General features: G+C 35.3%; 1 protein-coding gene and 1 long non-coding RNA gene across 2 annotated transcripts; both read left to right on the forward strand.

The window, feature by feature from the left end:
- Positions 1–1,828: 1,828 nt before the first annotated feature.
- Positions 1,829–10,039, forward strand: lix1l (limb and CNS expressed 1 like). The gene is made up of 6 exons (XM_056268361.1): positions 1,829–2,357; positions 6,547–6,710; positions 6,928–7,068; positions 7,676–7,771; positions 7,854–7,931; positions 8,671–10,039. The coding sequence occupies exons 1-6, from the start codon at positions 2,024–2,026 to the stop codon at positions 8,923–8,925; spliced, it is 1,068 nt and encodes a 355-aa protein (XP_056124336.1). The 5' UTR covers positions 1,829–2,023; the 3' UTR covers positions 8,926–10,039.
- Positions 10,040–11,813: 1,774 nt separating this feature from the next.
- Positions 11,814–12,596, forward strand: LOC130102370 (uncharacterized). Its single transcript, XR_008809201.1, has 2 exons — positions 11,814–12,237; positions 12,269–12,596. It is a non-coding gene; the product is annotated as an uncharacterized LOC130102370 (long non-coding RNA).
- Positions 12,597–12,780: the final 184 nt, after the last annotated feature.

Below are 12,780 nucleotides of genomic sequence, written 5' to 3' on the forward strand. Positions count from 1 at the left end.
TTACTGAATCAAACAATACACTTTTGTCCATAGTTAATTTGTACTTCTGCTAGGGGACACCTGTGTGAACGTGTAGGCTACTTTACACATTCAAAAAATAAAATAAAAATCGCTTGGACAAAAATAAAAATTAGTTATGAGCAACATGGTTGATATTTTGTTAATGTAATGGAATTTGTTTGCTTTTTAAGTGTCCTAATACGTTTTGGGGACCCTGTATATTGTCAATAGAATTTTATATTGCATTGAGCATTTTGCACTGAATAGCATTGTGTCTGGATCTTATATTCATATCAGCAACATTCAACCAGGCTTCTTCAGACAGCAGTGCCCCTTAAGGTCAGCATATGGCGACCATAAGACTCAGAATGTTCTAGTGCCATTAGGGAACTTTTTCAATGCTTGCAACCAGATCATTGAGGAACCACAGAGCGATGAGTAATCGCTGCAGCTCAGACATTTCAAGTGCTTTGTGCTGTTTTTGTGAATACTTTCAGTGAACTTTCCAGAGCTCTTGCCAGTTTTATATTTCAATCTTACTCCTTTGACAGCAAAGACCAGCTTGTTATAAACCATGCAGGAGACATATGATCACCCTTGAGACTTTAGCTCAACACTAATTATCATCAATAGCCTACTGCTCCAAGGGGAATTCAAGTAAAAAAAAAAAAAAATTGGTAACACACTCATGGTCTTAAACAGAGAAACATAAATAAAAGTATGCAGAAGGAATCAACTAACTCATTTTTAATCGATCACATAAACATGTGGTGAGTGCAAATTAACATCAAGTACAAAGAGTGCTATTGTAGCAAAAGCTTTCAGAGTTAAACAAGATTTTGGGGGGTTGGGGGTTAAACAATCAAAATGTGAATGAAAAGATCATGGGTCAAAGGCTACTTACTGTGTTTACTGTCAAAAATACTATAAAATAACTGCCATGAAAGATGGATAAACAAGCAGACAAAAACCATAGTAGTAGCCTATCATACTTTTTGTATTTTGAGATTTTGGACTATTTTACTTCCATAACATCCATAAAGTCTTCTTGACTAATGGAAAGAAAACATCCAACTTAAAATTAGTAGATTTCAATTGCAAAACAAAGGCTGTTTCTCTTAAACTATACAAATTTCTGTCCTTTTTTTTCCCGGCTGTTGGCAGTATTTTCTGATTAAAAACATCCAAAATATCCTCTGTAAAAACCTTTAACTCTAATATGTCAACCAAATTAAACAAGTGGCTTTATTCAATGCTCAGATTTCTTTTAAGTGCAACTCTCTACAAAAAAATTACATTATTTCTTTAAAACAATGACATTTCAAGTCCTTTATCATCAAAATTCTAGATTCTGTAAGCGTGTGAAAATTTAATCAGATTTAATTATATTTAAGGTATTCTGCATTTGCATATTAATTTATCTAAACATTTTACAAAACAATGTCTTTATGTTCTGTGAGTAATCACCTGGGCGTAGGTTATCTATTAGTTAATATGTTTTACTTGCCTATTTACCTGTGGTGTCTTGCGTCAAGAACAATATTTGACAAAATTGTTTACTTTATCAAAATCACAGTAGGCTACTAGCATGGAAGCAGGGTAAACTCATTATGTCAACCATCTTAGTTGCTCTCTAGTTTCTACTTTTTTGTGCGCGTGAGATTTGTAAAGATTACTTTATTTACAAAAATGTATCCACATGTAGCCTATAACAAATATTTGAAAATTGCGTTGTTTATATTGATTTTGTTACAGAGATTTTAGCATTTTTGGGAAGGTTTGGCCGGACGTGCCACGTCACACAGCATGAATCCATCCATTGGTCAAACACAAGCATATGCTGCTCCTTTTTCCTCCCTATGGCAATTTTACGCCTCAAACAGTAAATAATATTAGCCTAACAAAGCGCATACCTTTGAGAAACACTTTTTATGACTGTCATATGCATTTTTAATCGGCTTTGTAATCGTTTGTAGTAGTCGTTCTCTTTGTGTTGGTTTGTTTTGCATCACTTTTCGAGACAATGGAGTCTCTTCGCCATCAGCGCTTACAGCCCGGTATCGGATACGGAGCGAGCGCGACCGGGACGCTTCGGTCCCTGCGGCCCGGTGTAACGGGCACTCTTTCCTCCGCACAGGGTTCCCGCATCTCGGTGTCTGCTTCCCCGGGGCCACCGCCACCACTGCCGCCCCTTCAGCTCCACACCCTCGGGTCCGGTATCATGGGCAGCGGGTTCGGTTCGGTGGACATGGCGGCGGGTCTGGGTCTGTCCAATCCCACCAACCCGGCGGTTCTGCGGGAGGCGGTGGACGCGGTGGTCAGGAGCTTTGCCAAACACACGCAAGGATACGGCAGGGGTATGTGGGATCAACATGGAGATGTTTTGTACTAATCATACGGGTCAATAATAATGACTAAGCTTTTAAAAAATATAATTCTAAATGTAAAGTGCTTAGAAATGTAATATGTGTAGGTTATTCAAATATGGTTATTCTATTCAAGTTGATGCATGTTTAGGATGTTTTATATTATATTATATATTTACTTAAAAAATGTAATGACTAAAAGTTGTGTATGCAAAAAGTGGTGTAACCAACATCAAAAAAGTAATACATTATTTCACTTGCACCTTGAGCACGTGAGAGTGCAAATTTTTATTTTCACAAATTCATTTTTATCATTCAATTTTCCTGGGGTTACTCTACCAGAACTAGGCTTACCCTTTCATAAAAAGCACAAAATATGTAATATTTAATATTATATATTTTCACAAGGGGGTTTGTCATTTTAACATCTGTCTCTTTTGTCATTTTCACAACACAATTGCCTTTCTGCATGTTGGACTGACTTTAATTTGGCAGACTTACATTTTTCAAATATTAATCAAAAAATGTGTATTTAGACATTGACTTTATATATGCCCTCCAAAATATGACTTTAATTCAGAAATTATAAATATGATCGTAATAGGAGAGGTTTTCCTCATTCTCTGTAAGAATTGCATTTTTGATGTTTTTTTGAATTATTTAATAAGCTAGATCTATGATTTTTTCCCCATTGTGCGAGTATTTTCATGATGATTAAGCACATCCCTCTCCTTAATATCATTGCTGTAATGTGAAAATATTAATGCAAATAATATTTTTTATACATTTTTAACATTTTATATAATTCATTTAATTTATTTAATATCTGAAATAAATATTACCCAGACATGTTCTTCATAAGATTCAGCCCCCTAACAAGACTGTAGCACAACAATCGATTCGAGCGCTCGAAGCAGATTGAGTCCCCTGACATGCTGACCTAAATACATCGAAGGGATTATTGTCGGATAAATTCTGTTGCCAATGCATTTTAGAGGCAGGTTCAGAGTTTTAATCTACCGCCGAGACACCTCAGACCATCTGAATGTAACAAGCTCATCTTTCATTTACTGAAGAAAGACCTTTTATACATTTGTGATAATTTTCACATTACTCTCGTCCATATAAACCACCTTTATTTCCTGTTAGAAACTATAAGCAATTCCACAACAACATGCTTCCTTTATATCAGCCATTAAATGAGCATGTGCTTTTCATTGTGTGCTGAAACAGTCATAGCGAAAGATTTATGAACTGTTTTGCAGAAGTTCATTGTAGATATTTTGCTCGATTTATTTAGCCCTCTACCATGCTATCTCTAAACAAACTTAAAGCGCAAGTTCCCAATACAACGATTTGACATGATCCAGGATTGTTAGGTTCTTCGAAGCTCATCCCGGAATTGCTGTCATAGCAACAGATCCGTAATCTCAAGCCTGCTCGGGAGCATCTTATTTCATGTAATCAGGATTAGATTGCTTCTTTTTAAGTAGAGCTGATACTTAAAGTCTGTTCCAGGCACTGCTACTTACACTAGTACCCTAATAAACCAGGGACAATAATAATAATGATGATTTAAAAATAAATTTGCAAATAATATTATAATGCTGTGTAGTCTATCATAATATAGACACAGTCAGTTTTACTCATTGAGAGATTTATTTGTGAGGGAATAATTACCTAATACTTTTACTGGAGTTTTACACACATGATGTACAGTAAGTCTAAGCCGTGCATTAATTTGAACGGCAGCGCATGAGATGCGGATAACTTTGTAAAAAGAAAAGAAAAGCCGTCTGCTGTGCCATTTAAAAAATATCCTTGACCCTTAAAAAAAACCCCGAATTAATCCTGTCACGAAACAAATCTGCTAATTACAACATTGAAATAAAAATGTAAAGTCTGTACAAATAGAAATCGTGAAATTATGGAAATAATTGAGAATCATGTGACAAACAGTACATTTTATTTATCTATTATAACTTTTAAGTCCTTAAAAAGGTCCAGAAATTCATCACGTTTTTCGTCAGGTGTGTGTTGTTCTTTTTAAAAGGGCTGTTATGTTTCCTTTTGCCAAATTTCCTATTGCCAGTCACCCATAATTCACTGGGCATGTTTCCGTCCAAGACCATAGTAGGTACATCCTCTCCTATGGCCTCATGGGATATGAGATGCTCCCATCAGATTCTCTGCAGAAGCAATAGGTCATCCTGGTACTTTTCACCTACTGGTTTTCAAAAACTATGTATTTGGATATACTACTCTGTTTTCCGCATGCGATATAGTTATAGGAAGTATTCTATTTTGAACGCGGCGACTGCATTTGTAGTCATCCAGTCTGAAATGGAGACTACAAACACAGAGGTTTCTCAGATTTTTCATTGCAGTGTCCACTCTAAATTTAGGAGTCTTTCCAACCTTTAGCCACTGCCTACAACAGGCTGGATCATTCACTGGAAACGGAAAGTTAGCCTACTCCCTCCCGCTAAATGTTTACTCTTTTAATTCTTGCACCCAGGAACCGTACAAGCCGACACCATTGTGACTAAAAGTTTGCTAAGAGGTATTTCCTACTCAAGCAGTATTTGACTCTGGTCAATCTGATAGGAACAGACTGGAAGTGGCCTTAGATGGCAACATGCCCAATGCATTATGGGTGTTGAAGATTTCCTTTCCTATTTAGCAAAAGGGCCCATCAGCCCTTTTCTCTTGTTTTTTTTATTTGTTTTTGTTTTTTTTATCTGCTTTCGCCTTTCTACTGAATAGGCATCCAAGTTTTATTGAAAGGCCATTTTACAAGTGGTGAGTTACCCCTTTAAAGGTACAGTAAGCGATTTCTGAGAAACGCTGTTAAAAGTGGATCGGCCCGAACACCACTGCAAACTTGTAGGCAATCAGCAGTAGGGGGAGTGTCCACTCATGATGGGGGGAGGAGAGAGAGTGAGAGCAAGAGGGAGATTTGAAGAAAGACTGTAGAAAGAGAGATGGTTGAGAGACATTACAAAAGAGAAAAGGTCAGAGGAAAAGAAGGGTTATGATCAGGCAAGAGCTTTAGGACCCGCGTTAATATTAGAAAAGATTTCCAGTGCTGGAGAGATAGGGGGATAAGGTCTGAAAACCATTGCAGAGTTTGCGTTGTTTCTGCTCCATATGCGAGCAACATGGTTTTGAGTGTGCGCTGCTGGCTACTAACAACAAACTCTTGCTTATATAAACTCATGTGTACTGTATGTTCATTTTTTGTTGTCGCTTGTCGTTCATTCATCATCTTCGCTTTATTTTTCACAAAGCTTTATTTTGCTTTGCTTCAGCTATGATAAAGAGACATCCACTCTTCCATTGCGTGTTTGTGCATTTTGGGGGCGGAGCAATGAAGGGAGGTGTGTGTTTGTTTGGGTTGATTCATATATCAACAGTGAACAATGATTCTCAGAAATTGCTTACTGCATCTTTAAAGTTAATATACGTGGACGTTCTGTAAATAAACCTGATCTGACCCTTAAAATATCCGTCCAACGTATTTGTGTGTATTCAGTACTATTAAAGCAACACTAAGTAAGATTTTTTTACCTTAAAATAATGTTTCCAAAATCGTTTCAGTGGTTCATTAAGTCGTAACAGGGTGAAAGGCACTTCTGGATTCGCTTTGCGGTCCTATATCTGCTATAACCACGCTATGTAAGATTGCCAGATCGGGTCGCGTTCCTGTAGTTCTAATGAGACATAAGAAAACTATGAATTTGACTTGCTTTACGTCAAGCGTTACAATAGTCATTATTTTGTTTTTCTTCGTTTCTGATGTCGCAATACATCATACTTTCATGAAATCATGCAACATACTCTTACCTTGTCTGTGGACATCGTTCATTCCAAAGCCGGTGCTGGATAAACAACGAGCGTGCGTGCGACAGTAGGATGTGGTAGGCTAAATTATTTACAACAGCGGTAATGGACAATTCCGCTTCCAACCTGTAGGGCGACCGCAGAGAAAAAGTTACTTGGTGTTGCTTTAAGTTACTTCAGCTTAAAGAAAAAACGGAAGAATTAGTGTATGATATCATGTGTTTGATGATAAATGGAATGTGATTACCGTTGCTTCAAGCTACATTTGAACTCATGAGTCTTAAAATATACTTGAATGGTGTTGTATATTCTGATACGATGTTTCTGATTCCCACAGTGAATGTCGTGGAGGCCTTACAGGAGTTCTGGCAGATGAAGCAGTCACGGGGTGCTGACCTGAGGAACGGCGCTCTTGTGGTCTACGAGATGGTCCCGTCCAACAACCCTCCTTACGTCTGCTACGTCAGTCTCCCCGGGGGCAGTTGCTTCGGGAGTTTTCAGGCAAGCACCTCATGCAACATTCCCTTTGCTTTCTCCAACGCATCTCTCTCTGAACCTCAGATCTTCCGAAAAATAAATAATTGTGTTTTGGTTGCCATCTGTGTCTGCATATTTTCTGTCTAATGTTTTCTCTTGAGGATCTCTTGGAAGTGAATTCTGTGAGCATCTTCAGGATTCGATTACAGTGTGGTTTAAATAGCATCTTTGATCTTCTCAGTTCTGCCCGACCAAAGCCGAAGCGAGGCGGAGCGCGGCCAAAATTGCCCTGATGAATTCTGTTTTCAATGAGCATCCATCTCGACGCATCACAGATGAGTTCATAGAGAAGAGTGTGTGTGAGGCTCTTGCCTCTTTTAACGTGAGTTCTCACAGTTATGTTTATTCGGTTAGAGGGATAGTTCACTCAAAGAATTAAAATTCAAGTTTCATTTTCTCACCCTCATGTCCTTCAAAACACTTGTGATTTTATTTCTTCTGTGAAACACGAGTTGATTTGAAGTGCTGATTGATTGTCATGCCGTTACTGGAGCTTTCAAGTTTAATAAAAGCAGATCATGTGACTCATGGGCTGTAGTCAAATAAATGTTAAGATTTTCAATGAATTTATTTGATCAAAAATAGAGTAAAATTGTGAAATATTATTACAATTTTAAAATACCAGAAAGCATTGTAATATACAGATTTTCTGCTCAAGAAACATTTCTTATTATTATCAATGTTGAAAACAGTTGTGCAGCTTAATATTTTTTCAGGATTCTTTGATGGATAGGACAGCTTTTAAAATATTTTAATTATTACTATTAAAATATTATAACGCCATCTTTTGCTGTCAGTTTTGATCAGTTTAATGCATCTTTGCTGAATAAAAGTATAAATTCATAAAAAAAAATCTGATTGACCTCAAACTTTTGAACAGTAGTGTATTGTTGACATTGTTTATCTTGACTCATCTTTATTTACTACAGGGAAACCGAGAAGAAGCTGATAATCCTAGCACAGGCATCGGTGCTTTTCGCTTCATGTTGGAGTCTAATAAGGGGAAGTCTATGCTAGAGTTCCAGGTAAGTGAGATCATGATTGGACTGCATGGAAAGATGTGAGTAAATGTAAATGTGATTTTAACATTATTATCATTTTCCTTAGGAACTGATGACAGTTTTCCAGCTTCTCCATTGGAATGGTAGTCTCAAAGCTATGAGAGAAAGGCAGTGCTCCCGTCAGGTGAGACAATATTGACAAATATTCTATTTTCAGTTGCAAAAAAAGTAAGATCATGATGAATCACGTAGTCCTTCATCTTTTTTGAAATAAAAGTTTAGAGCACTACGAAAACATCCTGTGACTTTCAGATCTCAAAACTTAGTCCAAAAATACAATTTATTCAAATTATTCGGACATGATGTCCCACTTTTACATGTCAACAACAACTATATTGAGTTCAGAAACTTTGCCAGCCCAGTCACAGTAATAAAAGAAAAAAGTAGCTTAGCTATTATTACAAATTATATTAGAAAGGTATGGAATTATAGTTAACTGAAGTTAAAACCATAAAAAAAGAAAACATTTTCATTACTTGAAATAAAAGAAACGTCTAAAATATAAAAAAACGAATTCAAAATATTGATAAAAAGTATAATAGTATCTCAATAATACTAAAATAACACTGGCAAAATGTTCATAAAAAATAAAATGACATATTTAAGAAAAATCTAAAACAAATCTAAATATAAAATTAATACTATCATAGAATCTCAATGAAACTAAAATAACACTGGAAAAATGTTTATGATACCTAAAATATACATTTTGGCACAAAAAGCTTTATTTTATTTATTTGTATACTTTTTTATTTGTTATTAGTCCCTTTAGTTTGTTCCTTGTAAATATTTATTTGACGCATCCATATGTTTCACTGACCTGTCTACAGTATATATAACAATTATCCCCCTTTTGTAAACAGGAAGTGCTCGCTCATTACTCGCACCGAGCGCTAGACGATGACATGCGTACACAAATGGCCGCCGACTGGGTCAGCCGAGAACACACTTTATCCGGAACCATCAATCGAGAGATGGCCGCCACCGAGCGCGAGCTGGAAGAGGCTCGTCTGGCAGGACGGGAGCTGAGGTTTTATAAGGAAAAGAAAGACATTCTGCTGATGGCAGTGGGGCAGCTAGGTGGGTCAAACACTACAACTCTGCCCTGCACATGCTGAAGAGTATGAAGACGTGTCAGACGTGGCATATGATTGTACCAGAGAGCACTCCAAAACTCAAAACACTCTTTTTTTTAACTATGTATGGAAGTGTGTTTGTGTGTGAGAATCAGAATCAGCATTTTGAATAATTTCACAGACAAAAACCCACAATGAATTTTTTTATTGATTCTGTTTCAAGGCATTTTGACCTTGAAACCGAATCAAAGTGCTATTATTACTATACCAGTATTATCCTCCAGTGTTACTGATTGACTGTACTGGCACATGGACGTACTGTGTCTGAGTCGGGAAAATCAGTTTTGAGGCCTTCTTAAAAATCTTTGCATTGTATTCTCATGAATCCTATTACGCATGGGCGCTGCTTCTTCTTTTTTTAGCTAACTCGCCAAAGCACTGCCCATTAGTTTATGTTGTGTGGACAAAGCGATATAGTAATTTCCAATATTCTGCATTTATATTCACAAAATAGCCTTGCTCATTTATTTGCTACATATGTGTGCTTTTGGTGAATATACAGACCTTTTCTTTGTAATGTTAATCTAAAGTATGTTCATGTAAACACGCATTTATATACAGTACTTTTAAGTTAACTAAACTTTTCCGCGAGAGCCATAAGTGTTTGCTAAGGAAGCAACCACACTATATTTTATGACACAAAGGTCAGATTTTCTCACACTGTCATAGTTCAGGAAACATACCAAGGCTGTTTCCTCCTGCCTATGAAGCTGTGCCCTCATTCGATTGCCTGTTACCTTTGTGATTGTAGAGCAATCATGCTCATTTCAAGGCAAGGTTTTATTTCTACCTCCTTTCTCAAAACTTTTGTGAATTTCTTTTACCATATATACATATAAGTGCAGATGGGATTTGTGTTAAGATGAGCAATGCTTTGCAATTAGGTGCTTCACTAAGGAACAACAGGAAATAAAACCATACACCGGCAGTCAACATTTTGCAATAATTAAGATTTTTAATAATTTTGAAATAAGTCTCATATGCTGATTTGATGTTCAGTTATTTTCAATCATTATTGGTTGGTCAGTTACTAATGATGGTTCTTATTATTACCAAAGGTGAATTTTTTTTGCTGCTTAATATTTTGTGGAAATACAGGTGAAACTCGGAAAATTTGAATATCATGCAACATTTCATTTATTTCAGTAATTCAACTTAAAAGGTGAAACTAATATATTATATAGACTCATTACATGCAAAGTGAGATATTTCAAGCCTTTTAATGAGTCTATATAATATATTAGTTTCACCTTTTAAGTTGAATTACTGAAATTAACTTTTGCACAATATTCTAATTTTTCGAGTTTCACCTGTATTTTTGATGAATAGAAAAAAAAAGATATTATTTGAAAGGGACAACTTTTGCAACATGTCTTAAGTGTCACTTGAATCAGTTTAATGCATTGAATAGAAGTGTTCATTTCAGTTTTTTTTTTTTTTTTTTTTTTTTTAAGCTCGATCTTACCCCAAACTTTTAAATGGTAATGTATCACAGTTTCCACAAAAAAAAACATTCTTGTATAAAACTGTTTACTATGAAGCTCCGAACATAACATGCGGGAAAAAATGATGTACATAATCAGCACATTTTACTAATTTGTTCCCTCGCTTTAAAGGGATAGTTCACCCAAAAATGTAAATTGTCATCACTCACTTGTCAACACAAAAGAAGATATTCTGAAGATTGTTAGTAACCAAAAAGTGATTCCAAAAATTATATCACTTTAAGTAAATTGTGCAGACAAAAATATATAAATATCGTGGCCACAAATTAACAAATCGTTCTCTCGTTTTAGTAAGTCGTGGCAACGATATAATAATTGTTTCCTCGTTTAACAAAAAAGTTGTAATAATTAGTTCCCTTGTTTTAGTTAAATCAAAACGAGGGAGCAAATTAGTAGAACGTGGCCATGATTTGCTAAAACGAGGGAACAAATTAATACGTCCTGGGAACTAATTCTTCATTTGTGGCCACAATTTAACTAAAACAAGGGTATAGATTAGTAAACCGTGGCCACGACTAACTAAAACGAGAGAATGAACTCTTAATTTGTGGCCACGATATATATATATATATATTTGTCTGCATGTGCGGGGCTCCATAATACATTTTTCTTAAGCAGCAAATCAGCATATTAGAATGATTTCTGAAGGATCATGTGACACTGAAGACTGGAGTAACGATGCTGAAAATTCAGCTTTGAAATGACAGGAATAAATTACATTTTAAAATATTTTCAAATAGAAATCTGTTATTTTAAATTGCAAAAATACTTTATAATATTACTATTTTACTGTGTCTTTCATCAAATAAATGCAGCTTTGGTGAGAATAAGAGACTTCTTTCAAAATAATTAAAAATCTAATCTAATTCCAAAATTTTGACCAGCAGTGTATATGGCGTCTTATATGGCGGTTTACATGTTGGTTTCCCAACTCAAAATGGCCCTTATAGCCTGTACTGTTTATAAAATAATTACAGTTTAAATCATTAAAATGCTAATGTAATGTAACCCCATTCTTATTCCATCATCATAATTAATTGTATTATAATTGATTATTATGTGTTGCTGGGTGAAGTGATGATGTAAACTTGTTAATGTTTCATGATCCCAGTCATTTGCTTCAGTATTCGAGGCTACGACAGCATGTCATCAGTCAGTTACAGTTCAGATCATATTAGATCAGCTTGAAGGATCACTGCTGTCCGCTTGAACTGAATTTTAAAGGACTAGCTGCTAAATCTTGATACTCATCACATCATAATGAGGATGTGTGTGGTGTGGAGCTTTAATGATTGTCATTATTAGCCAGACACATTTCTGAAATTATACTTTTAAGGGCTAATTGTAATCGAAATTGTGTCGAAGTTGTGCATTTGTGATCATAAACGTCAACGTTACACTGCAGAACTGTCTTAATTCAGTTAAAGCCCTTGTAGTTTATAGACTGGTATTATTAAAATTGGCAGACTATATTACAGTCCAGAACATGACATAAGAAACAAGAAAGTTTATTTAAATAAACTATGCACACACAGAGCTTGTTCAAATCCAGCTTTGTCTCTGATAATCTAAAGCCCCCTTTCTTTAAACGTTCATGATGTGCAGGCGATTATGTAGGATCCCTACAAATTATTTATTTATTCAGACCATGAATTTTGTGAAATGACAATGATACATTAACAGTAACAGTACTATTTGCAGTTACTATCGATATATCTTTTTCAATGTAATTATTATATGAATCATATCATGTTTCTGAAAAGGATTTCTTTGTGAGTGTATTTTCAATGTAATTTTTCAAGACCTCTGTTTTTTTTTAGTTTTTTTTTTGTCTTTTGAATCCATCATATTTCACTGAAGTGTATTGACATGTAAATTGCATATACATGTTCATTGCATATAATTTTATACAATTTGTTGGGCCTTTTCCCTGCTGTTTTTACACTCTTGTTTACCAAATTTATTTTTTCAATTAATACTTAAGGTAGTGAATTTGAATCAGTGCATGTCGAGACATTTTATACATTCTTTATTTGTTTTGTATGAATAGTCTAACTGCCATTTTTCATGTTTTACAAGACTTTGATGTATAGCCAATTTTTTGTTGATTTATATTCTTTACAAATCAATAAAGAGCCTTTTCATATATATGTTTATTTTAGTGTAACTTCTTACAATCTTGACTGTAAAAAAAACTCAATGTACAAAACTTACCAGTTCCACTGGTTGTGGTCCATGAAGGTTACAAAATCAGGAGAGAAAATTTGTAAAATGTTGTTCTTCAGTAGATGCATTGAGCTTCCATAGAAGAAATTAGACTTTAATTGAGCAG

This window comes from Rhinichthys klamathensis, unplaced genomic scaffold (genome assembly GCF_029890125.1).
Source record: "Rhinichthys klamathensis goyatoka isolate OS25496 unplaced genomic scaffold, OSU_Roscu_1.1 h1tg000271l_1, whole genome shotgun sequence".
Taxonomy (NCBI): domain Eukaryota; kingdom Metazoa; phylum Chordata; class Actinopteri; order Cypriniformes; family Leuciscidae; genus Rhinichthys; species Rhinichthys klamathensis.